Consider the following 27,916-nt stretch of genomic DNA (forward strand, 5'->3'; position numbering starts at 1 on the left):
TCAGGATCCGCTCCCAAACTCAACAGCAACGACTCTGGTTCGGGGAGCTGGTGAGCTCCAGTCCCGTTTCTAAAGTCTGATGTTTTTTTTGTCTTTTTCAAATTTTTCCAAAGTGCCAGGCATTGCGTCATCGTCTTTGACCTCTCCGTCTCTTCTTCACAGTATATTTTTCTTTTTTCTTTTTTGCATGCAGGGTCATTCAACCCCCCATGATGCTTTAAGGCAGGGGAGGGAGATGAGCAGAGGAAGGAGAGCCGAGTGGAGGAGGCAGGCACGTACGTAACTGATCAGTCTGTGGTTTGTCTCTGTAACCCCGGACTGGACCGGGGGGGGGCGGGGCTTCAAGTTACTGCAAAATGACGTCCAACGCTGTCCCTCAGACTGCTGACACCTGTTCGTCCTCTGCGGAGAGACACGGGCAAAGACGGTCAGCAGGAATTCAGTCATTTTTCACTTTACATTTCTCTGATATGAACAGTTTTACTGAAGCATGCATCATTGAAATCAGGTGAAACAGATGAAAAGGTGCGCCTCCTCCAACGAAGGCCCCGTTTACACGTAGCTGTGGCGTTTTCATGCGTTTTGGCCGTTCGTTTACACGAAAACTAAGCTCAAAGTCACCAAAAAACACCAAAAACGATCATTTCTGAAAACTTCAGCCAAAGTGGAGATTTCTAAAAACTCCATCTTCACGTTTGCTTGTAAACAGAGAGAAACGGACATTTAGGCTTCAGAACGTCACATTATGCGACAGAACCGTCACCAGCGTCATGAGTGCGACCTGTGTTTACAATTTGTTTGGCCACCGTCAATATTTTCTTGTATTTTACTTCTTTTATATTCTAAAGTCGCACTTAAAAGTAACTCCACTTCTCTGTCACTCCAAACAAAAGACTCTCGTTCATCTTGGAAGTAACTGGGAGTTACACGTGTCATTTGTTGACGTTTTTTTCCAGGATTCTGATTGGCTAGCATGAGTTTATCTTCTCGTTACACTGCCCCCTGCAGGTTTGGCTGCTCATAGCACCTTAACAGCGTATTTATGCGGGTTCGTGCAAATGATGGTATTTTTCAAACCGTAGAGGGGGAAATATCTGTTTTTGTAAATACCCGGCTATGTGGAAACGTGGCCTAAAACAACACATATTAGACGTGTAGATCATAAAGCGGGAGATTTAATAGGGCGTTGACGCTGATGTGCTGATAGAGATTTACTCTGTGGAGAAGCTGCTTTATCTCTCCTGCCGGCAGACTGGACGTCACTGTACGGCACCGACCAGTGACAGTGACGGAGAGCAGAGTCGTACATCCACTCGACAGCGTATGCACGCAGCAATACCCGTCTAATTTAATAGTTTGTCTTTTACTTCCCTCTTTGATTTATCCACAGAGACGTTCCTACCACCATAAAACGTGGCGACATATCGGGCAGTGATAAGACTAACAGCCCACCAGCTGCTGTTTAGGCCTCAGGTTATGTTTGTATTTTGTGTTCGTATTAAAACGTTCCAGGACGATGACGACACAGTTAGTCGCTCTCTTACTCTGGTAAGTCACCAGGTTTTAAACTGGTTCATGTCGCACCACGAGTTATGTTGTGATGGATCATCTCTCTCTTAATTCTTGGGTTTTGTTGCCCGTGTGTGATCCGCATTTACACGATCTTTCTGTCTCAGAACGCTTAGCATATGTGGTTAGCATGCTGTTTACCTGTAGAGCTATTTTTTTTTAAGCTATACAACTTCTGAAATCAAAAATGCTCTATTCATTTTAACACATACTGTATAAAAACACACAAATGTGTTGGTACCCTTCCATTAAGGAAGAGGAAACCGACAATGGTCATTGAAATAACTTGAAATTGACAACTAGAATCGTTGAATATTTTTCTGAACACTTCTCCGTGTTCCACGGTCTCTTCTTTCCTGCCTCCGTGAACACAGAGCTGATGCAACTTCCCAAACAGCTCCAGTTTAGTCTCATCTGTCCAGAGGACATTCTCCTAGAAGCATACCGGCTTGTCAGTACACTTTTTAACTAATTCCAGTCTGGCTCTGTTCTGATTTGCTTGCAGCAGGGGAGTCTTCCTCAGCTGTCCACTTTGGCTCAAACAGATGGTGCGATCTCACGCTGATGTACCTCGACCTTGGAGTTCACCTTGAATTGTTCTGGTCTCTGTAGTTACCATTCGTATTATCTTTCCCTTCGATACCCCTAATGTGCCCAAACCCAGGGAGCTTGTCTACAGTCATGTGGACCCTAAACGTCTGAATCAAGTGTACAACTGTAGTCACGGCAACATCAAGCTGCTTGGAGATGTTTCTTCTAGCTTTTCCCCTCTCCATGCTTGTCTAGAAGGTTCTTCCTGATCTCCTCAGTGAACCGTCTCCTTTGCTTCCTCTGGTCCACGGTCAGTGAGATGAACACCGTGATACCAGACAGCAGAGGGGCGACTTCAAGAGTCAGCCTGGCTGCTCTCAAGATTGAAGACACAGGACACACTGAAGTTTAATCTGGTCACTGAGTCCTCACAAGTTATTTTCAGCCTTTTCTTTGGTACCTACTAACTTGTCAAAGCCAGTTTCCTTTGTCTGATTTATGAAGCGATGTCAGTTTCAGTTTGTTGCTTCAGGTTATTTCAGGGACCACTGTGAGTTTTTCTTTTAATTCCATCCATGAAACCATCTTAAGAAACTAATTGAGGCATAATATTCAAAACGGTGAAATCTTTCCATGTTCAAAGTTTTTAGTTTATATGTTTGGTTTCTTTTTTAATGCAGTTCCTGTGCAATCAAATCTGTTTTTTTTTTCACCGTCGCGTCACATTTGTGCAATAGACTACGGTAGTTTAAATGAACATTTTTAAGCGCCGCTTCCTCAGACATCCTGGGGCCTCTGGTCGGATCCAGATTGTTTTTTTTTTGTTTTTTTTTTTTTAAATCTGCACATTGTGACTTGCGCTCTCCGTTTCAGCTGAATGTATACATATTTCTGTTTTGCTGTGCAATACCACACGACCACACAAGTCATCCAGATTTCAGTCATGCGTGTGCGGGTGCAAGAGAACAGTGATGTAAGTTTTTCAGGCAGAGTTTTGACTGTGTGGGACAGAAGGGCAGAACGTGTGGGATCAGATCGACTGTGAGCTTTAATCCAGTCAGGATGGTTCATGCATGACGGCACACGGTGGGTTTAAAATGAGGGTCTGTCTCTTATTGGTAGGGGTGTAACGATACACTAATCTCACGATACGGTACGATACACGATATTGAGGTCACGATAACGATACGATACTATAGCAGTATTTTTTTAACAACCTTGAATGAGGAACATATGACTGGAAAAAAATGTCTTTTATTTGAAAGACACAAAATACAAAACAATGCTGTGCGTTTGCCCTATTGTTACAGTTTGTAATGCTTTATAACTGTTTAAAATTTAAAGAGAAAGCCAGGCCAACCATTTTTCACAAACTGAACTAAAAGTAAATGTCAGGTTTATGCATCTTCAGTTTCATACAAGTAAAAATATTTTGCCACAAACTGAATAGTTTCTCTCATGTATGATCTGACTTTTTTCTTTTTCAGAAATTTAACAACTAAAATTAAATAAATAAATAAAAGTAAATAAATACATACAATTTTACATCATAAAAAAGATTGATTCATGCTCCCCTTATAAGTGTAAGAGGAGATTTATTTTTGTTAAGAAGGTTATTTTGGTAATTCAGGGTTCATTATTTTATAAATATATTCTTTATATTCTGATGTAAATCAGGGACTATAATGACACTAGTCAGTTTATCTGTAGTGATTAGTCTGTTTTAGATTGGGCGGAGTGATACGCCACAGTACGGCACTAGGTGCTGTGTTGACGTTCTAAAATCCTACGCTGTTGAGGGACATTAAAGTACACTGGAACTCAGCATAAGTTGTCCCCGTGTTTATCCTACTCATGACCCGAAAAAGGTTTAATTTAATAAGGTAAGGCTTAACTCTACACCAGCCTTACATAAGTAAAGGTTCAGAGCTCAAAACGGGACCGCAAAATGGTACTAGTTTCTTCTGAGCAGAGTAAGATTTTGGTCCGTGGGTCGAGGCGCGGTCGTCACGCGTGGTCGGATGCGCGTTACTAGTCAACACAATAGATTAATATTAATAACCCAATATCGCGATACAGTTTGTCACCTCCACGACACGTGAAGTTTTTGTATCGCAAAACTTCGTGGCACGATATATTGTTACACCCCTACTTATTGGACACCCGGATCAAACATAATGTTTACAGATGTTTGCAGTTTGGAGCGAGTGCTGGGGAGGGCTGTGTGAGGGAACGGTCAGTTACAGCTCGTGTGTTTTCCCTGTTCACATGCAGGACAACGTGTGCAGGGACCGGCCTGAAGAATTAGTGTTTACCTGCCTGGGGACGAGGGGCCCTGCCTGCTTACCCCCCACTCTCTCATGGCCTCTCAGATGTGTGCTGTGCCACCGCCTTCCTCAGAGCCACTAGTTTGGAAGACAAGGACTCACCCTCCTCTTCTTCCTCGGGCTCCTGCTCCTCGGCCGGCGAGCGGGTGCGGTGGAGGCCGCCCCGGTGCTTGGCCGCCTGCTGGGCCTGGTGGGAGTCGGGCGACTGGGTGACCATGCGCGAGCGCTGCAGGGCCGTGGTGTAGTCCGGGGGCCGGCGGCCCGAGTGGGTGGCCGTGGACGTGGGGGCAGACGGGGGCGGGTGCTGCCCCTCCGGGAGGTCGGAGATGGTCAGGGCCGTGTAACCGGGGGGGGTCGGGGGGGGCTCGCGGTACCGGCCCTCCTTACGAGCTGAGAGGAGAGGGAGGAGCACAGATTAGATTAGATTCAACTTTATTATCATTGCACATGTTAAAGTACAGGGCAACGGAATGCAGTTAGCATCTAACCGGAAGTGCTTGTGCAGTGAAATAAACACATATATATACATATAAATATTAGGCCTGTGTTGAAAAAAATCGATTTTCCGATTCTAAATCGATTCTCATATTAATTCCTAAAAATCGATTCTTATGTCTAAAGATCGATTTTTTATTTATTTTTTTTCCCCCCCATAATTTTCGCCAGGTGAACTTTAACCCCAGTAGTCGGACACACAGTTTGTCATGACACTTCTGAAAAATGCCAGGTGCTTCATGCCAATATGTGTGCGTGGTGACAGAATAAATTAGATAAGCTAAAATTATTTGTTTACTGCATGAACTGTTGCAATTTCTTTCTTTTTTGCCTTTAAATTGATATTGAAAGGCCTGTTTGAGTTATTTATTTCTTAGTTATTTCACAATAATTATTGTGAAATTATTATTTCACTAGTTATTTTACAGTCATATAATTCAGGCAACAGCTCAAAAAACATTTTAAATAACACTAAGCCAAATCAATATCGAATCGAATCAAATCGTGATAATCGATTCTGAATATTAAGAATCGGAATCGAATCGATTCTTGACATTTGAATCGATACCCAGCCCTAATAAATATGTATGTACACAGTGCAGATTAATAAATACTGTTGTTATAAGGTGCAGGTCAGACATGAATGAGTGATAATATATATTCTAAACAGATTATAAACAGATGATTTGTGATTATATGATTTACAACAGATTTGAGTTACAGTATGTACATGAGTGATTGCAGCGATGGTTGTTAGTGGCTGCTGATGTAGTTTAGAGATAAATGACAGAAGAGATGTGACTCAACACACCACTGTACTGCACATGACTGTTTAATGATGCTTTTGTCAAAATTATGGAGGAATTTCTGCTTTCTTAAAGGAACACTTGAGCAGTCCCATCAATCAAGCATAAAACCGCTCTAATGTTTATTATGTAGCACATTTGCTTCTTCACTTCATAAAATGACAGAGTAGATTTTGCTTTTCTAGGTCAGGTGATGTGATTGTGGAGTTATCTCATTGGCAAAAACAAACTTAGGAAACCTTTAAGTCAAACTGAAGAATGGACATGTCCACAATGACGCAGTGTCTTGTGGGTAGTGGTCATAATGTTTTAGGACCTACAATCTTTGTTTAAAGGTAACCATTATTTAGTGCCGAAGCCCTTAATTAGGAGTGAGCTGCTGAAGAAAAGCAGGTCAGCAGAGTTGGTGAGCACTTTAAAAGCTTCTCTTTTATCTGAGAGGCGTTCCTGATTTTATTAAACACTCGATTTGGACTATTTATCAGTTGACCGTTACACTGTTCCTGTATTATTTCATTATCAATTTACATTCCTATATCTATCTTTGGACGATCATCCCGATCATCTCTTGTGACGACTGTGTCGCTTTATCGGACTATATCGCACATTAACATTGAAACTAGATTGCAGAGCTACAGCAGATGTGAGTGGCTCGTGAGCACCAGCCTCTCTCACGTAAAGCCTTTACCTCCAGCTAGGGATGGGCGGTATGAACTAAAAAAATTATCACAATCATTTCTGGCATTTATCCCGATAACGATAAAAATGACGATAAAAAAAAATACCAATTCAACTCCACCTTTTTAACTATAAATCTATCACCACATTCAGTCTTTGGAGCCCCCAAAACACTGCTCTAAAAGAATACTAAATGCTACTAAATGTCATCAATGGGAATCTTTCTTTCTTTCTTTCTTTCTTTCTTTCTTTCTCTTTCTTTCTTTCTTTCTTTCTTTCTTTCTTTCTTTCTTTCTTTCTTTCTTTCTTTCTTTCTTTCTTTCTTTCTTTCTTTCTGGCTCATTTCCTTCCTTCCTTCCACGCACACGTACGTTGTCTGTTGATTTAACGCCGAACCATAAATCCGGCTTTACACAAAAACATCAACGGGAATTTATCGTTTTTACCGCGAGATGACAAATTCTTACCGTGGGGAATTTTTTTGACGGTATATCGTGAACGGTAAAATATCGCCCATTCCTACCTCCAGCAGTGATGGGCGACGGAGACGGCCGGCCCAGCTGCTTCGCCTCCTCTGACCCGGTGGATGTTATGCTACTTGTCTCCGGGTCGGCGTTGACGTCCTTTCCCCCTCTCCTCTTGATGGTGCCGGTATCTCCCTCTGAGTCCTCTCCCCAGTACGCTGCTGACGAGGAGGAGGAGCTGGCGGACGCCCAGCTCCCCCTGGCCTGCGCCGCCCACAGCGCCGCGTGACCCCCCAGTAAGGCTTCGGGTCCTGAAGGAAGCCCGCCGCCTCCCCCTCCAAAGGCCAGCGTCTCCCAACTCCGCCCCTGCTGCATAGTCTGGATGTTGTCGTGGGAACCGGAGGAGCAGGACGTCCAGGAGCCGCGGCCGCTGTCTGCAGCGTCGAGGGAGACGCGGTCGCCCTGATCCTGAGTCAGTTCTTCTGAACTGGGCGAGGAGAGAACGGTGGGGCAGCCGGTGTAGATGCCCCGACAATCCTGCATTGATGAATACGACCTGACATGAACAGAAACAAACACATAAGAAGACGAACACCACTTTACCTGCATTCAGTAAAACCAGGGGCCGGATTCACAAAACATTCTTAAGAAAAAAAATCTTCTTAAGTGTCATTTTTTTTCTTAAGTTCAGTCTTAAGAAGAAAAAAGAGAAGAAGTCATATTTTCCAAAAAAGTTCTTAAGTATTTTCTTAACTTTCTTCTTAAGTTTCTTCTGAAGAAAAAACTTAAGAATAAAGGGTATTCTTGAAATAAAAGTTCTCAAATTTGTTCTTGACTTTTTTCTAAACTTTAAGACAACCTTGACCTGTCTTAAAATTTCTTCTGTGAAAATGTAATAATAATAATAATAATCCTCTAATATCACCTTTTTCAACACATTTTAGACAAGTTTAGATTAGTAGGTCATAGTTTGAGGATATAATTTGTAATTAATTACACAAAGAGCCTGTTAACTGTTTGTTAGCATGTTAGTTAGCGTGGTAGTTAATTATTAATTTTCCCCAATAGTATTTTTTTTCAACACATTAATCTCATCCACCATAACCTTGAAAAGTTCCTGCATCTCTTTTTCTCCTTCTCCATGTTTAGTGAGTTACTGACGGTTAAGAAGCAAACTACCTGTATAAATGTTGTTTGTTGGCGCGTGCAATGCAATGACATATTTAGTTCTTAAGTAGGAAAAATAAGAAATTCGTAAGGAATGACAGTTCTTAAGACGGTTCTTAAGAAAATATTGAGGAATTGCACTTAAGAACTTTCTTATGAACTTCTTAATTTTAGATCTTAAGACATTTCTTAAGAACATATTGGTGAATCCGGCCCCAGAACGGTAAGTGCTCGTACCCCAGACTGTACTGGTCGGGGTCGGTGGTGGCTCTTCTTTCCATCCGAGGTCCCCCAATGTGAGCGTCTCCAACTCCTCCAGAGTGACGGAGTCTCCTCTCCTCCTGGGCCATGTCGAAAGAGGAGTTGCTGACCAGACTGGAGCGAGACGAGATCTCACTGTGCCCGGAGTCCGAGTAGGCGTCCCCCATCCTGCCGTAACCTGGACAGAGGTACAAGAACACGCACAATGTGCATTAATGGGAGCTGCAATTCATATTCATAATAAATAACTATATTTACTCTCAAGAAAAAGGGTAATAGGAAAACTCTGGCTTGTGATCTTGTGATTAATTGGCTGAATAAAATATCCAAAGTGTTGCATAAGACATCAGTGCAACTTATAACTCCACATGATGAAATAATTTGTTTTGATCTGTTTAGTCATAAAAATAAACTCTACATGAGGTCTGTTAGCAACAAGGCACAAGACATAAATAATCGTAGAGCGCCACTCCAAGTCAGCTAACTACATGTTAAGGGGTGGATCTATTAAATTTGGACTGAAACAGCAGTTTTCTATGACATTCTGGGTTTCCACAAAGAGTCTGGAAAGATTCTGGTAGCATGAAGGTATTGGGAATTGCACAATTAAGTCTAGGAAAGTATGGAGCAATCACTAGTGCATACACATATAAGTATATAGTTTCTTGCTATAGGCATCCATCTTCATGGCTGTCGCTGAATAAAAGTTTAATGGCACAGCGGTCATGTTTCCCTGTCATTACCGACATAAATCCACCTAATTATCTCCCGAGAACATTTACACTAAATGGTCAACAAAGCCTTTGCCACAGTAATGTGGTAAAAGCAGGAGTCAGAGGGGGAAGGTGAAGCGGCCAACTGCTTGAGTATTAAAGATGGGTGAACTCACCGTGAAAGGGTCATGCAACGACCCACAGGTCCATGCAGGTGTGCAGATGAGAACAGTTTATACGTCTTTTAGATCCCAGAACACAAATCAAAACCAAAACAAAAACCTTGTGCGGGTCTTTCTGAGTTACCAGCTAAATATCCTACGCAGAAGGAGCTTGTAAATGTTATACATGTAACATAAAGTGATCGTTATCTGGTAATTACAGATTTATGGCTCCCGGGTGAAGCAGTGACGGCTGGCAGCCACTAGGTGGCATTTGTGGCACGCTGCAGTGACAGAGAGAAGGAGCTTACAGCGTTGTTGGGAGGGGGTGGCAGATTATTGGCTTACCCTTCTTGGGCGAGCTCTGGGGGGAGGTGGGAGGGGAGGAGAGCTGGGAGGAGGCGTTGGACACGGTGTCCTCTGGCTGCCTGCGATGCCTTTCGTTTCCCTCCTCAGACAGAGACAGGATCTTCTTCAGGGACTGGGGCGAACTGGTGCCTGTGGACATTTGCAAGAAGATGAGCTAAATTAGCATTTGGGACACTGCCATCCCCCCGAGGGGGGAAGGATGCAAGGCTGCTTTGTCTGGGTGTTTCTGGAGTTGCTTGTAGCCAGACGGCCTCTAGGTGGCAGCAGTGATACAGACAAGCCATTAGTATCCAGCAGGAGGAAGACAGTGTGTGATGCACAAGGAAGCAGAGGATTGAAACAGACTACATTTCTATTTAGTCTAAAATAACATAATTAAAACATAAAACATAATTAAGAATATTATCTGCTTAAAACTATCTCTATGGTCTTTAAAATTAATCTGAAGCCCTCTCCTCTCATCGCCATATTCGGAATTCCGGATTCCTCACTGAATTTAAACTCAGCCCAGTCCCTCAATTTCTATGTGGCTTAAGGATATGATGTCTTTTCTGAAACTTGAAAAAATCAGGTACTCTAGTCGTGGAAGTACTGAAAGGTTCTATCAAAGATGGCAACATTTCATATCTCATGTTTCAAACTTAAAAGCTTTACCCACTTAGAGGTGCCTGATAGTGCTTGGCATTCATTCAGGTGTTTTCATATACTTTTTCTTTCCTTTTTGCAATTTTATTTATGTGTGGGTGTGTATTTGCATCATGGTGTTTAGAATAATAGTTTAGTGAGCTGTTTTCTTTTTTCTTTTATTTATTTATTTATTTTTTTAATTTATTTTCTATCTATAATTTTATATCCATTTATTTTTATCTTCTTTTTATGTTTCTATGTTTGAGGGGTTAAAAAAAAGGGAAAAAAATCTTTTTTTTCTTCAAAATAGTTAGATGATAGATAGATAGATAGATAGATGTATGTACCATAGTTGATCTCAATAAAAAAAAAAGGGGAAAAAAAAAAAAAAAAAGAATATCATCTGCTTGTAGACTGGTTCGTTATCCAGGGCTTCATTTTTCTCTTACCAAAAGGCGGCAGATCCTTGACTGGCACTTTCTTTCTAGACGGGTAGAGGGCGACGGCCGGGACCTGCAGGGCCTGGTTCCCTTTGGCCAGCGTGCCCCTCTGCTGGCTGGCAGCTCGGGACACCACGGGAGACGTGTCTGGTCGCTTTCCACCAGCGTTCTTCGGCACTAGGTAGTGAGGGGGAAAGAAGGAGAAGGGAATTTAATTCCAACATGAAGCTGCATTTCAAATGCTGGGGTGGGAGGACTTGTGAGCAGGCGGGACTCGGTAGTAAAGTTGAAGACAATGATCAGGGCTGAGGGTCCAGACTTGGTGCTCTTCTGTTACTGCATTAATGGCAAGTAAAGTTGGCATCAGAGTGGGGAAACTGGCCTCAAAGCTCAGACATTTTTTATTCTCGAGCTTGTGCATCTGGGCTGCAGAGCCAGTGAACATGTCCAAGAGTAGGAGAAATGTGTGCATAATCAAGACTTGTGAATTGTATAAACATTAGACAAAAAGGGACAGCGCTGCATTGGCTCACGTCAAGTGGCAGGTTTATCTAACATCTGAGGGATGTGTTTATGTTGCACTCACATGTGTTGATGGAGGGTTCACACTGTAGCGAGAAGGTCTGCAGACTCTCTTCGTTCGTCTCCAGGCTGAGGTTGGACAGGTACTGCTTGACCTTCCTGGCCATCTGGGCGTCCTCGTAAAGCTTTTTTGCATTTAGGAAGGAGCTGCGTCGCACCCGCTTCTTGTGGCCACCTGTCTGGCTGACGTCTAGCATGGCCGCGTTGGCGCTACCCTGACTTAGAGACCTGCATGCACAAAAAGGAACAGAGGTTCGCGTGCCACGAAGACAAAACAAACAGAACAGAGAAAGACTTAATCGGTGCAACTGCTTCAGTGTGTTAAGAGTGTCAATTTTGGCTGAAACTGCTCGTTTAACACTAGGAAACTACACGGGGGAGCATGGCGTTTGAACTGAGACATGCAGAGAGCAGCGTTAGGTATTTCTCTTAAGTCCAAAACATTCCAGACATTCCAGGCAGCGGAGGGGCGGCGGGGGGTGACAGCTGTAATCAAATAACGGAGGAGTGGAGGGGAGGACTGGTGTTGCAAATTCATAGTTTACATTTCTGTGGTTTGACTCAGAGTTGGTTGTAATCACACTAAAGGCTTTTGTTCTGGGCCAGAAGCAGCAGGAGCTCGGCCGCCGGTAGTCTGGCCGCCACGCAGAGCCACATCCACCCTCGTCAGTACAAGCACCATTAACAGAAACAACTTGAATTAATTACTCCCTCAAGACCGTACGACCTTGCTGAACATCTCAAGTTGATGGTTTTATCATAATGAGAAAATGAGCTCATAGTTAAACGATAAAGTAGCTAATCTTCTGTTGTAAAGACACTTCCTCATAGATACAATATGCAGAAGAGGAAGATCTCTTCTTCTGTTCCAGGTGACTGTAGTATTCTTCCATATGTTTCCTATTAAATGTTCGGAATGTGCAATGATTTCCCAATTGACCACGAAAATGTAAAACATGAAACAAAAATAACATTCCTGCCTAGAATCTGGGGTGTTTTTAGACTGGTAAGCGCTGGGACGAGGGGTGCATGCATGTCGCGGTGAAAACATTCAACAGAAGGTCACGTTTGCTAATGTTGGCCCGGCATAGGTGTCCCGTAGGCCTTTCCTCTTAACATACGTGACCTTTGTTTCACTCAGTATCCCGAGGTCAGTGTCAGGCAGTGTTAGGAGAATTCAAATCATACGGGTTAATAAAAATAAGGCTGGAGAAGACGAGGAGAGCAGCACGCAAAGTCAGCAGAGAGGAGGGCTGTGGTGCAGGGAAGGCAAAGGTCGTAGGGGTCACCAAACTTACCCTAAACTCCTCCATTTCTTCTTCCTAAAGGGTGGGTGCCATGAACAGAGAAGCGTGGGGGGGGAGAGGGGCAAAGGGTGTTTGAGTAGATAGAAAAAAAGAGGAGACACGGCTTAGGACAGGAAAGACCACCAAGATCACCAAAGAGAAGCAATTTCACCAAAAAGACCCACGAGAGTCGGCAGAAAGGAAACCAAATGCTAACACTCCACCGAGAGACACGTCATTAGACAAAGAGACACTTTCACAAAAGCTGTGAGCACAGTTTACGCCAACAATGTGCATAAGGCAAACAGTTGCTCGAGGAGGGAACAGCTGCTTGAAGGAAAAGCGTGATGCAGAAGTCTGACAGTCTAGTGAACCCGCTGACCCTGGAGTCGTTAGTCAGTGCGGGGCTGAAACGTGGAGGATCCGTTATAACCTGACAAGTGTCCTTGCTAGCGAGAGCTTTCTGACCTGGTTCGGAACATGAGGGCTGGGTCCATGTTGACGGACGCCATACGCCCCACGTGACGAATTTCTTTGGCGATCATCCTCAGCTTCTCAAAATTAACCAGGCCATCCACCTTAGAGTCGTTGCCTACGAAACACAAGAGGGGAAATCATTAACTCAATGCTCAATGTAGGAAACAGTCTAGGTTAAAACTGTCGCTGGCTGCAACTGTCGTTTCATGTCGTTTACCTTCATGTAGGAAGGTGAGGTCCTTCTTGATGACGGGGAACAGGGGAATGATTGGTGGCTGGAGGTTCTGATTGTTGAGGACATTTCTGTACTTTGCCATATTTCGCGAGGGATCAAAGAGGTCCTGCAGGTCCCCAAACAACTTCTCATACTTGCTAGGTAACTTCTCCCATGTTCCTCTCAGTCTGGACACCGGAGCCAAGTTCAGCCCACTGGAGGGAGAAGCGGTTACCAAGGAAATGGTAAGTGGAAGATCTTTTGGAGATGGTACAACGACTAATATAACACAATAACACACTATATTTCCTAGGGGTATAACGATACACTAATCTCACGATACGGAACGATACACGATATTGAGGTCACGATAACGATACGATACGATATTATAGCAGTATTTTTTTAACAACCTTGAATGAGGAACATATGACTGGAAAAAATGGTCTTTTATTTGAAAGACACAAAATACAAAACAATACTGTACGTTTGCCCTATTGTTCCAGTTTGTAATGCTTTATAACTGTTTAAGTTTTAAAGAGAAAGCCAGGACAACCATTTTCCACAAACTGAACTAAAAGTAAATGTCAGGTTTGCATTATGCATCTTCAGTTTCATACAAGTACAAATATTTTGCCACAAACTGAATAGTTTCTCTCATGTATGATTTGACTTTTTTCTTTTACAGAAATTTAACAACTAAAATTAAATAAATAAATAAAAGTAAATAAATACATACAATTTTACATCATAAAAAAGATTGATTCATGCTCACCTTATAAGTGTAAGAGGAGATTTATTTTTGTTAAGAAGGTTATTTTGGTAATTCAGGGTTCATTATTTTATAAATATATTCTTTATATGCTGATGTAAATCAGGGACTATAATGACACTAGTCAGTTTATCTGTAGTGATTAGTCTGTTTTAGATTGGGCGGAGTGATACGCCACAGTACGGCACTAGGTGCTGTGTTGATGTTCTAAAATCCTACACTGTTGAGGGACATTAAAGTACACTGGAACTCGGAAGAAGTTGCCCCCGTGTTTATCCTACTAAAAAGGTTTAATTTAATAAGGTAAGGCTTAACTCTACACCAGCCTTACATAAGTAAAGGTTCAGAGCTCAAAACGGGACTAGTTTCTTCTGAGCGGAGGAAGATTTTGGTCCGTGGGTCGAGGCGCAGTCGGATGCGCGTTACTAGTCAACACAATAGATTAATATTAATAACCCAATATCGCGATACAGTTTGTCATACAGTTTGATATATTGTTACACCCCTAACAATAACACACTATATTTCCCGCTGTTTACACGGAGCCTCACCTGATGATTGCAAACATGGAGCTGAAGTTCTTGCACTCCCGACAGTGCAGGGCTATTTTGATGAAGTGCTTGACGGTTTTCATGCGCTTGAGCTGGTTGGGCTCCCGCGTCACCTCCGTAGCCACCCAGAACGTCTCGTGGTTGATGGCCTCCTCGAAGCGCTTGAGGCTCGCAGAGCCGGTCTTGGAGCGCAGCTTGAACAAGTCGTCGATGTACTCGGTGGGCTCGATGGCGCAGAAAAGTTCAAAGGCCCGCATGGAAAGCTGCGTGGCCACCTCCACCGTGCTGAGCTGTAACAGGGAGATCTGGCCTTCCCGGAGAAGATCCTGGGCGTCATCGTCCGAGCACAACGTCTCCGTCTCCATGTTGCTCTTTAGGTAGTATCTGATGGTACAAGTGCTTCAGTTATTGTGGTTCACTAGGTCAGATAACCAGTACTTTTCCACTCAAAGGTCAGAATTCAGTGGTTTTTGTTTGGCATGATTCATGATCAGTCAGATTTCAGTCAGATAGAAACACAATAAGCAAACAAAGAAGAATGCACACATGCATGAGATAAAATGACAACTTAAATTGGTTTTGTTGGTTTCCTTAGTATCTTTTCACTTTCTGTTTTCAGAGCTATCATTATTATTATTATCGCTATTATTATTATTATTATTATCATCATCATTATTGTTATTATTATTACTATTATTATTATTATTATTTTGTGTAGACTTATGATACTTCATTTGTTCTTGTTCTTTTTGTATATTCTATTCAGTTATAGGGTGGGCAAGATAAGCTTTATGCTTCAAGCCCAGACCTTTTCGGTCAAATAATCACAATGTTGACCAGGGAAAAACCTGTGTTATCTTGTTTGTTGATTTTTATTTGTGATTGACCGAAATAAATAGTAACTAACTAAATTTCACTGTTAACATTTGGAAAAAAAAACAAGTAATTGAGTCTGGCTTTTGGAAAGATGATCACAGAATAAATAAAATGTATTTCTATTTCCTATGCCTCTATGAGTCTTTTCATTATTCAATAATTGTATTGTATCTTTGCCGTTTACGCTGTAAATGTGGGTATTATATGGTTATTTGCAGGGTGTTAACAGAAAACATCCCTCATAGTTACTGTACCTTCCGCTCAGCTGAATCCTGTCGGCGAGCTTGGAAAGCTGATCTGGCAACCGCCTCTGTTTGATGACGCCCTCTGGCGTGACGGACACCTCACACAGCGAGTACGCCTCGGGGGCAGCGGTCAGGGCGAACTCCCGGATGGCTTGGGCCACCACCTCTTTAGCCGTCGTGTCCTTCCCGATCATGATATACCGAGACTGCTGGTCCGCCTTAAAGACTCGCAACACTTGGTCCGACATATCTGTGCAGAAACAAATGTGGTTATAAGCGTCGATGCTCATCAGCTTATTTGTAATTAAGAAATTAAGAGGTTTGAATGTCATAATCACAAAGAAAGATGAAGCCCCGGTGATTGTTGGCTGTTTTTTAAGGGATAAGTAGAGCCTTTTGATCTGAACAGCAGCTGCTTAGTGATAAAACACCTCCACCATTGCCATAAAACCCTCTAATCAAACTGATAAATGATGGGAAAGAAGGGTAGAGGCAAAAGCCATATCACCCACGCACCCACAGAAAATTTAAGGTTGCAGGTCAGCTGAATTGATGCTGCATGTGCACACTAAAGTACGGCTGGAAGAGCCAAGTCTGATAATAAAGGCTTGACTGTTCCAGGAGAAACAGAAGCACGAGGAGGGAAGGTACTCACTCAACAAATCTGGCACTGAAAACACACAAAACACATACATGCACTGTAGTTAATATCTATACGTTATATGGAAATGCACCGTTTCTGGATTTATGTACATGGCTGATGGAGCAACAATGGATTTCATGGTGATAAACTAAGTTTGGTTGCCATTTTTAAGAGGTGAAGTGTATATAACTGGGACCATAAACCTCTCGGTGTCTCGTTATTAATTTACAGCAGTTAGATACACACCAGGCTGGTTGTTGAAGTCGAGGATGCGGTGGTGCGACTGCAGCAGGTCTGGGTTTGACGACGACAGGTTCCCGCTGACGGGCAGAGCCGGTGGGATCTGTTTGGACTGCTTCATTCCCACTATGCTGTCGTCCTGTGATTGGCCAACGCAAACATCACTATGGAAACAAGAAAGAGAAGGTGAGAGAGCAGTTCTGTCAGTAACAGGCAGAGGGCGCTGTTTGTGACGTTGTAAACTGGAAGCTGCTTGTTGTAACACCACACAATGTTACACGTTAAATCACATTTAACGTTTCATTCATTTCACAAGACTGTCAACTGTATTGATCTGGGGTCTGATCATAATAATACTCTACTTTATATCGCACTACTACATGTAACTGTCAAGATGGACAGCAAACTTGTGCAGATGTAATATTCCAGCTGACTGATGATGGGATGATTTTCTCCATTATTAGGACCCGAGCACTTACAGTGCAAAGGCCCTATTGTATCTGTAGGAATTTTTTATTCTTTCTTTCTTTCTTTCTTTTGACGAAATGAGGGCCTTTTTGCCCCCCTAAACGTGCCCAAAAAGTCACCAAATTTTGTACACAAGCCAGACCTGGCGAAAAATTTGATATTTAATGGTTTGCATTATTGGGCGTGGCAAAATGGCTCAACAGCGCCCCCTAGAAAACTTTGTGCCTCAAGCCCCACAATACGGTTTGACATACATGCACGAAAATCGGTACACACCTGTATTATGTCGCAACTTAAAGAAAAGTCTCTTGGCTCCATGGCCGAAACCGAACAGGAAGTCGGCCATTTACGAAACATTTTGAATTAATCGCGTAATTTTGGCGCAATTTATGCCATTCCTTCGGCAGTTAATACGGACGGAACCGTAACGTGCACCCAGGTGTGTTGTACATCAAAATATGCGTCTCCATCCTGCGACGACGCGCATTATTTTTGTCTTTCAAAAGCGTTACCGTGGCGAAGCTAGATGCCAAAAAGCGCCCCGATTCATCTGATTGGTCCATATTTGATAGTTCCCCAAAAGTCACCAAATTTTGCATGCAAGCCAGGCCTGGTGATAAATTTGATATTTAATGGTTTGCATTAATGGGCGTGGCCTAACGGCTCAACAGCGCCCCCTAGAATACTTTTCTCTGCCATAACTTTTGAATGGTTTGACATAGAGAGTCGTGGGTGGTGTCATGGGACTCGGTATTGAGTCCTTGGCCTGAATTAGCCCCGCCCCTTCTTCTGATTGCTTGTCCCTATTTTCTGGTTTGACATAGAGAGTCGTGGGTGGTGTCATTTCTGATATGCTTATGGGGGGCGGTGGCCGTGAGTGCGAGGGCCCGTTCATCGCTGCTTGCAGCTTTAATTATTAGTTTTTATTACTTGTAAGGTTTGGGCGGCAGGATGCTGGTGAGCGTCTTGTCAAAGATCTTCTTCAGCTTGTTGCGTCCTCCCACGGTGTTGGTCTTGGCCTTTTTGCTGGCCTTCTCCAGACCCATGACCTGCTCCACGTCCACCGCCAGGTCCGGTATGGAGTAGCGACTGGCCTTCTTGATGTCCCCGATCTTGGGGAGGTGGGGAGCGCCGTTCTTCCTGTCGTGTTCCTCGTCACCGTCCAGGTCGTGGTCGTGTTCTGGTCGCGTTAGCAGGTCTTTAAACACTGAAAGGTAAGAAGATGAGAGCAGTCAAGAAAACTTTATTGGTATATATTTACTGTCAGACATCTGCAACATGATGAAACCACGAGGATAAACATGATTATTGCATAAAAGAATCCAGACATGAAAATCTCACCTAAAAGATTTGTCTTCACAGTTATGGACAAGTGGGTGTTGTTCTTTAGGATCTCAATGGCTTTGTTGAGTTGGACATTCTCAAAATTCTGCCCATTGACCTCCAAGATCTGTGGAGAGAAGAGATCAGAGAAATACATCACCTGGAATTTAGGATCTTTTACTGTGTGGCTTTTACCAGTAAATCAATTAGTAACTAGTAATAGCAACAGAAGTGATGGCTCAAAGTCCCGTCTCCACAAACAAAAAAGACTGATATACAGGGGGGGTTTATATGTGCACACATACACTGAAATCTAAATAAATTAATCAGTGAGTCCATCATCTGCACGTCAGAGTCATTTACGAACCAGCTGGAATCGTTAACTGTAATACGTCTCTCCTCAAGTGTAATAACACGTATGTTGTTGGCATTAAGTTAAAGAAAAAAGATAAAGACGGAACAATGAATCAATTATTTGAGCTACATTAAACTGGAATTGTCCTTTAACTTGCAATGTTACAATACACACAGGCTGCAAACACCTTTTCAAATGTCTAACTTTCTTTGGCTTTTCAGTCCTTTTAAATTCTTGAAAATCTTAAAAAGCCTCTTTAAAGCAGAACATGCTGTGAAAGCAAAATGTTTTGGCGCAATTATTCAATGCACCGTTTGAAAAGGTCTGTTAAATTTCCTTCATCGTTTCATGGAGCTCTGAATCTTTAAAATTTAAAAATAATCCATTTGATACACATTACCTGTGAAAATAAGACTATAAAAATGGTTTATAAACTGTCAGGCCAAACTTCAGGCTAAACAACTTTCATTTGAGGAAAATCAAAGCACTAGTCTGACGAGCGGGGTGGGACGTGCCCAACCAGCGTACCGGGTTCAAGGCAGGTTACTTCAAAGTCTATTTAAAGAAGCCAACAGCACTGGTTTTTATTTATTTAGAAGGTCATTTTGGGCAAACTAGCCCTATATCCGTCGCCTCACGTCTCCTGCCAGGAGTGGATACGACTCCCGCTCATCACCAACACGGCTTTTTCCCTCCGACCTTTCTGTTCAACAGAAGCACGTAATTGCTATTCTTAAACTGGATTTGAATTGTTTTATGATGCTTTAATTGTATGCTTGGGTCTTGTAAGGTTGTTTTTTTATTCAGTTTTGCTTCTTTGTACTTATGCGCCTCAATGATTTTATAACGTCTTAACTGAAGACTGAAGAAAAAAAAAGATTTTATCTCACAGGAATTCCTGGTAAAATAAAAGGTTAAATGACCACTGAGCACAATAAACTACTTCAGGTCTCCAGCACATTAATTACATCATATTGTCTAGTATATGGTTTAATTTAAAATGGCGCTTGGGGACTGCAAATTGCCCTCTTGGTCAGATAATGTCTTTTTAACACAAGCATCAAGCTGCCGCTTCCTCTTTGGGGGTAAAGGAAGTCACCTTTCACAGTCATTTAAACTACTTACAGGCCTGTAATCACCAACTTACAAGGCCAAAAAAACAACTTCAGGATCAGTTGCGATTAGTGAGACTTTGCATAGAATCCCACTGAAAAATACTGACCGGCCCCCTGACAATCGAGCAACGTCCTGGAGGAGTGGATGATGCCAGTGACTGAAGAAGGGAAATAAAGGAAGGGTTGGAGAGCAAACGCTTCCAAGGAAGTCAGCTTTCTCTGCTTCCTTCTGGCCCAACAGCTGCAGGGGATGTTTGGAGTCAGCAGGGTTTAACTCCCATCCAGACACTCTCAAGACGGTTTTGTGGATTAAGAGACTTTGCTCAAAGCCGAGAGGCCTGCCGAGTGTGAAATGGTTGAGGAGTCGAGTTGTGACGAGCGAGTCAACACGCGGCGCCCCCGGCTCCTGGCAAGTTCACTTTGAGACTTCTCAAAAGAACTCTTAACGCTCGTTGGAAGAAAATGCAAAACCAATTTCACAACAAAAATGAGCTTCAACGCTGCCAAAAAAGATCCATTCAGGAGCTGCTCTGTGTGACTGAGTAGAAGGAGTTTTTTTCCCACAGTTGCCACTAAAAAAAGTGTTTCGTAGCATTACGAGGACTAATTAAAAAAAACCATACTAGATGTTGAAAAATGTGCTTTAGGTCTTTCCGAGCAAAAATAGAGATCAGGAGGCCAGAAGAGCTGTTGCACTATGTTGGAAGAGTATGGATGCTCCGACATTGAGAATGTGGATAAGGAGCTTTCTGGCTGTATCGGACTGGAAAGACTAACGTACATTGCTAAAGGAAAACGAAAGGACTTTGCTGAACTCTGGGAACCATATATGAACATTATGACAGGTGAAAGTGCAAGATTTGCCTGAAAATAACTTTCTAATTTTTTATTTTTTTTTAAATTTCTGTTTAATTTATTTATTTAATTTATTTTATTTTTCCTCCTTGATTGGTTAATTCAATATATTATTTATATTTCAATTGAAAATGGTGCAAGCTAAGTGTATGTGTGTCTATGTAATGTATGTGTAAATGTCTGAAAAACTAAAAAATGACAAACATATTGTGAAAAAATAAAAATAAAATAGAGATCAGGACTCGCACCTGATCGCCACGCTTAAGGCCGGCCTCTGCTGCCTTGCTCCCTGGCTCCACGGCATCGATGAAGATGCGGAAGCCTTTCTCCTGCCCTCCGAGGAGGCTGAACGCCAGAGGGGAGTCCCGCGACGGCTTGGTTAGCGTCACCAGCCGCGGCTTGGCTTTAGCAGCACACGCTATGTTTAACAGTCTGAGGTGCCCGCACATTTTCTGCAAAGAAAAAAAAAAGCAAATCCAAATAAAAATGTATTTCCCACCTTTTTTTTGCATGTGTAAAAATCTGGATGCTTCACTTACTTCTTTCTCGAGGTTGTTTTCAAACTCCTCCAAAAAGCGGGTCATGGCAGGGTCGCCCTCAAAGTCGTTGAAGTGATTGTTTACCCACAGCAAGACTACCCGTGTAACCTGGAGGAACCGGACAGGACGTGCAGGTTAACATGCAGGTTAACATGCAGGTTCATGCCTGAAAAGCTTCTGTATTTCTCCTGGAAAAGTGCTCAAATACTCATCACAGCATGTCTGCATTTCTCTATAAAATAACAAACATCACATCAGAAAGGAATACAAACTATATTTTAACAGGTGTCATGGATTAGTTTTGTCAAACTCCAGTATGAGGTTTCCATTTGATTATTATTATATATTCCCTTTGACATGATTTTAATAGTTTCTTGAGCCAACAGGGTTCATACACATTTTAACCAATACATTTCCATAACTTTCCCATGACTTGGCAGCAAGTTTCCATAGCTATACATGACCTCTAAAACGTTAATGTATGAATGAAATATAGGAATAAAACTATGTAAAAAGTCCCCACAGTGGAGATCTAATGACAATTATGGTTTTATACAAAATAAACATTTGTTTAGACTAACACTGCACTATACCAGCACTATGTTGTAGTATATGTTGTATAGTAATCTAATATAACTGTAATAACTGTAATAATAACCGATCTGCATGATGCGCAAGATGCTAGGCACATCACGCGTGAGAACGCGCAAGACTTTTCTATACAAAATATTTATTGATCAATTTTAAATCTACCTTATAGGCTGTTATTACTAAATGTTATCATTAAGTGAGAAAAATAAATTCCATGACTTTTCCAAAACTTTTGGGGTGAACTTATGTTTCCAAAACTTTTCCAGGCCTTGAAAATGACATTTTCAAATTCCATGACTTTTCCGGGTTTTTTCAAAACGTATGAACCCTGGATGTACAACTTCACCTTATTCCACCTTATCTGCAGGACATTTTGAATTGATCAGGGTTCTGCTAACTAAAACAGACTGAGACTCTGAATACCGAACACTGCCGGTCCTGCTGCCTGTACCTTGTCCCTGAGACTGGGGTCGTGAAACCACTCCAGGAGCTTCTTGCCCACGACCATGGGGCTGGAGAGGAAGGTCCTGTAGGTCAGCAGGAAGTCCTCGATGTAGGTGGGGTCCACCACCGAGTGCTCCTCCACCAGGTGCATGGTGAGGCGCTCCGCCGTGCCCTGAGGTTGAACATTGTGCATTTAGAAACGTTTCTCCCCGTGAGACGACGAGCCTACGAATTAGTGATGCACCGAAATGAAGATTTGTGGTCGAAACCGAAAATAATAATAAACACTTGGCCGAATACCGAATAATACCAAACAATGGTTCTTCGTAGTTTTTCCATTTATTTTGCCAATTTTTTCACCATTGCATAAATCAAATAAATATGCAGTGAAATACCTGCCAGTCACAATTTGTCTTACTGTACTTATTGTATTTTTTCCCATAATCCTTTTTCATTTTCTCCCATTCAAATCCAGTTAATCGGGTCACGGTGGGGCTGATCTCCGCAATTTGAAGCCTTGTATAATAATTGTAAAAATCTGGGTTATTTTCTTGGAGGATCTCGTCAAACATAGACAGTGAGGGTTCTCCACCGCATCTGTAGTACGGGCCCTTTTCTCTGCGCTCTCTCCCTGATCTCCTGCGCTGTGCGTCCCGTCACCGTCTCCATCACCAAGCGGTTTCCCAAATCCAACTCAGCCTGGATCATTTCTCGTGTCCTCTGCTTTTTCCCCACATCCAAGTAATTTTTTATTTAACCTTTATTTAACCAGGAAAAGAAACCCATTGAGATTAAAAATCTCTTTTGCAAGGGTGTCCTGGCCAAGAAGCAGCACAAGATTTCAGATATAAAAATTTACAGAGGTGTAATATGAAATATTAAAATCAAATAAAATCAAATGAAACAAAAAAACGGAGATCATTTAAAACAGTTACAAATCAGAGATGCTGTCTCAAGTGCACTCATTCTAGACTTAAAATCACTCAATGATCTGATGTAATGATCTGACTTGCTGCTTAACACCGCACGCCCCTCACTCCACGCTGTTCGCTGTTTGATTGCGTCATCACACGCCGTTATTAATTGTTTGTTTTTTCGGTTACCGAACATTCGGTGCATCACTACTACGAATGTCTCGGTTGCTGGTCTGTTACCTTGATGACGATGTGTCCCTTCCTGGTGCCGGTTCGGTCCAGTTCACGATGCTCCTTCACCATGACGATCTCTCCCTCCTCCTCCACCTTCTGCATGTTCTTCTCTACTTGGTTCAGGATGCAGCAGTAGTCCTGCTGAGCTATACACACGAACTAGGGGAGGACAAACAGACACACAAGCAGCCCTTTTAACCAAAAACAACTTGGAAGATATAGATTTGTTAAATGAGCCGAAAGGAATTACAGAGATAGTTTTCTTTATTGCTGGTGAAAATGGGTCAAATTAAACCTACATCTGTTAGTCTATCTGATGCAAACATTTTAAGAAGCCAACTCAGAGCAATATAACTGATAAGTGCTGACCAGAACGATATACCGCCAAGTGATTAACCACCACCCCGCAGATAGATTACCAAACACGGCTCTCGCTAATTAGCAGTAAAGATTTTCTCATCTGGTCCTGATGATTTCATGATTACAAGACTGTAAACATAAACATTTCGGCCTGTAAACTTTCCCTGTTGAGTGAACTATTCTAATTAAATATGTGATGCAAATAATGTGATCATGCCGTTTGCATAAAATGGCCTATTCTCTTTGAAAAGGGTTAATTGTCACATGTGAGGGAATGCTAGAGCCCGAAACAAACTTTCAGCACAAGTGGGTCACAGCAGGATTTAATACTGCCAGATGACAGGGCTCCCGCCGCGACTTTTACACCGCGATGCAAAGGAAATGCACCCGTTACGGCCGGTGGAGCGGAACAGATCGACCCAGAGACCCTACCTGGCAGTCGTCCACCTTGGTCTTCATCACGCCTTTCATGTACTCCTTCTCCATGGTGGGTGACACTCCGAAACTGTTGCCCATGCACAGCACCTCGGTCCGGCTGTCGGGGTACGTCACCTCCACCGACCCGTTCAGGATCACCGACCACGAGTCCAGCTGGAGCCGCCGCACAAACACAGCAATGAATGCAAGGATGATTCAATTACAAAGAGGACGATAATAAAAGGAAACTTCTTAGATAAGATTAGTATGTAATCATATTTCCAAAGACCGGAGTCAAAATTATTTATATCAAAAAACAAAAAAACAACTTTTAGCAGTAACAGATGAATTATCAGATGGCTTCTTAGTTTCCTCAGATTGAGGCATCAAAAAGAGTAGGGCTGGGGATCGATTCAAATGTCAAGAATCGACTTGATTCCGATTCTTAATATTCAGAATCGATTATCAGGATTCGATACGATTCGATATTGATTTGGCTTAGTGTTATTTAAAATGTTTTTTGAGCTGTTGCCTGAATTATATGACTGTAAAATAACTAGTGAAATAATAATTTCACAATAATTATTGTGAAATAACAAAAAAATAAATAACTCAAACAGACCTTTCAATATCCATTTAAAGTGCAAAAAAGAAAGAAATTGCAACAGTTCATGCAGTAAACAAATAATTTTAGCTTATCTAATTTATTCTGTCACTACGCACACATATTGCCATGAAGCACCTGGCATTTTTCAGAAGTGTCATGACAAACTGTGTGTCCGACTACTCGGATTAAAGTTCACCTGGCGAAAATGATGAAAAAAATAAAAAATAAATCTTTAGACATAAGAATCGATTTTTAGGAATTAATATCAGAATCGATTTAGAATTGGAAAATCAATTTTTTCAACACAGGCCTAAAAAAGAGGCTGATTTAAATAAGAAAATTCAATATACTAAAGCACTTGTGTTTTTTTTTAAATGTAAATATATTTTTCTTTTGAAGAATTCCTGAAGAGCTGATATTTTGGAGTCATACGTTTTACCACAACAGCAATGACATGCTCAATGAACCCCACATTCTTTGAAAACATCCATTTACTACAGCGGCCAGGCCATAAAGACAAAGTCCGCTCTATTGTCGAAGGGCATTACAGCACAAAAAAAGAGAAATAAGCCAATTGTCCTCTTTGAAACCACAGGCCATGTCTGGACGTCAGAGAGAGAAAACGTCTAGCTCTGAATGCTTAATGGATCCTACAAAAAGTGCAATAAGTGATGTCGGCCCATTCAGGTTTAACAGAGCAGGAAAAACTGAAATGGAAGAAAGATTTGTTGATATGAAGAGGTGAAACTCTGGACAGGTTCGCTGAGAGAGACGCACACAGACACGCACACTTGCGTGAGTGTAATTTAAGGCGAGACACGGCCGCAAGGGCAGGCTGACGGGTGAATGAATATGCACCAACACGCACCTCCTCTCCATCATTGAGAACGATGGTTCCGGCGCGCTCGACCACGGCGAAGACCATGACAGCGCAGAGTTCCCTCCTCACCGACATGGTCATGTTAGCAAACGCTGGCAGTTGATGCATGAACTCCAGTAATTGCTCTGTGTGAGGGACAAAAGGAGAGACACCAGAGGCATTTAAGTTTGAAAAAAAAAAAGCAGCAAACTTGAAGAGCCCTGACACTCAGACGAGAGAGAGGGAGGGAGGGAGGGAGAGGGAGAGAGGGCAGGAAGTGCTCTTGGCAAGCCTGCTCACGCATCTCCCTTGACCCAGCCAAGAGGACACGCGCTGGAAGCTGGAGCTTAAAAATGGATCATCATCACCAAGAGCCCTTAGAGGAATCATCATGTGAAGTAGGCCAAAGCCAAATATCAATTCTATTGATATAAACTTCGAGGAAAAGCCAAGAACAATCGCTGACGGATCACTGGATGACCTCTACGTGAGTGAAAGGAGTTAGCAACAACAGAAAACAAACTAAGACTGCATTAATAGAGGATAACGTTCAAAACCAAATGCTCATACAAAATTATTACCGAAGCATTTAAATAGTTGTATGAAATTTCCAAATTTTGTTCCAAAGCACTGATAAAGATCATGTTTCAAATAAATGTCAAGGGCAACATGTCCATGATGTAACCACTTACCCCTAAATGTTCATACATCGCATTATTTTTTAAGAAAGCAAAATATATTCATATTTTTTTCTCTCTTTTTTTACATTACCTGTCCTAGGTATATATTGTGATTATTTTGCAAATTTTAAGTATATTATAAATTTAATAGTAAATATATTCTAAATTATTTTAGGCTATGAGTGTATATATAGTAGTATAAGTATATTATAAATTATAAAGTCGTGGCCAACTATTTTTGTTCAAAAGTGGATACAGATCTGGTGATAGTAGCAAATATTGTTACTTAAGATGTGGATGGTTTTGGTTGGTTACTTAATCTTTTATTTGTGTTTCAATTTATTATTTTATGAATTCTAGTGAATGTTTTTCACCTTTTGAGTTGTGATTATTGTAATCTTTTGTATGTCTATGTGTGCACCCCAGGAAGAATAGTCTTCACATGGTGAAGACTAATGGGGATCCTTATTAAATAAACAAATAAATAAATAAACCTGCAGCATGTGGATATGAAATGTTTACCGTGAGTTAGAGCTTCACATTTTTGTTCAAATTCAGAAATTTAATCATTTGGCGGAAACAAAGAATTCATTGTTGGGTACAATTCGCTGGGTGTGTCGCCGAGGGGGGAAATCCTGGGCGGTATACAAAGCCCAGGATGTTTTGCACGCACCCATCCCCGCCCCCCGCCCCCCACCCCCCACCCCCAGATCCAGCATCCAGCTCTCGCCTCCCGCCTCCCCAGCAGAGGTCTGCTGCACCGGCTGACCCGGCCTTGGCATGGCAACAACATGGTGTGTGAAGCTGCGGTAGCTCTGAAACTTTAATGCGCTGGGAGAGGTGAGGAGAGAGGATGTACTGGAGTGACCTAGAAAAGCCTGCCGGCGGAGGGGGGGAGGGGGCGTACAGTGGGTAGATCAGGGTGGGGGATTGGCATTCGCTCCTTCTCTCTCTCCACCCGGCATCATCCTCAGCGAGTCCACATCAGGAGCTAAGCCCTGGCTGTGTGTGTGGAACTATTTTTTTTTTTTTCTTTCCTAAACACGCCGATCATTAGTGTTGGAGTTGAGTCATAGCTTTGAGGGATATGATACTAAAACCCTGATATGGCTTTGAGTATTACTCGAAAGCCCAGACTGTCAATGAGAGCAGCGCAGACTTCACATCGATGTAAATTTACTGTGGCTGCTTAAATAAGAGAGATGGGAGTGGCACTACAGAGCGCCACTTTTATTAAAAACCATGGAAGGTAATTAAGAAGCAGGCTGGAACAACGCTGATGGGGTTTTTAACTAATATATTTCACACATTTTTCCAAAGATATCTTAGAAATATAACCCTCCGGACGCATGAGAAGAGGAAAGATGGACTGAGAACAACCTGTGCAAAGTTAAATGTCTGGATGCTGCTTAATCATCCACTTACAGCACCGGAGAAGAAGATAAAAGCCCAAAGCGGAGCTCACCGATGTCGTCGTCCGTCCTGTCCATGGGATCCTTCTCCAGGCAGTCCCGCACGATGTCCCTGCTCATGAGGGGGTCGGACGCCCGCTCGATGTCCTCCTCGTCGTCGTCCTCCTCGGAGTCGACGGCGGTCTCGGGGAGGCCGCTGAGGTCCATGTCTCCGGGCTCGTTCTCCGTGGCCTGAGAGGAGGAGACAGA

The 27,916-nt window shown here is 42.4% G+C and overlaps 1 protein-coding gene across 4 annotated transcripts; it reads right to left on the minus strand.

The window, feature by feature from the left end:
* Positions 1-27,916, minus strand: LOC133446750 (rap guanine nucleotide exchange factor 2-like). 4 transcript variants are annotated; one of them, XM_061724801.1, is made up of 22 exons: positions 27,721-27,916; positions 25,585-25,721; positions 24,125-24,283; positions 23,339-23,491; positions 22,192-22,356; positions 21,150-21,257; positions 20,859-21,062; positions 18,304-18,412; positions 17,893-18,169; positions 16,501-16,658; positions 15,621-15,861; positions 14,491-14,874; positions 13,171-13,382; positions 12,945-13,068; positions 12,489-12,512; positions 11,195-11,418; positions 10,618-10,785; positions 9,521-9,670; positions 8,275-8,476; positions 6,930-7,426; positions 4,530-4,817; positions 1-402 (listed from the first exon to the last, which is right to left on the minus strand). In XM_061724801.1, exons 1-22 carry the CDS (start codon positions 27,872-27,874, stop codon positions 377-379), a joined length of 4,164 nt encoding a protein of 1,387 aa, XP_061580785.1. In that variant the 5' UTR covers positions 27,875-27,916; the 3' UTR covers positions 1-376. The 4 variants fall into 4 exon arrangements, with proteins under 4 accessions (XP_061580785.1, XP_061580783.1, XP_061580782.1 ...); XM_061724799.1 differs by having other exon boundaries at positions 4,420-4,817; XM_061724798.1 differs by having other exon boundaries at positions 4,416-4,817.

Source organism: Cololabis saira, chromosome 7, assembly GCF_033807715.1.
Source record: "Cololabis saira isolate AMF1-May2022 chromosome 7, fColSai1.1, whole genome shotgun sequence".
In the NCBI taxonomy this organism is placed as follows: Eukaryota; Metazoa; Chordata; class Actinopteri; order Beloniformes; family Belonidae; genus Cololabis; species Cololabis saira.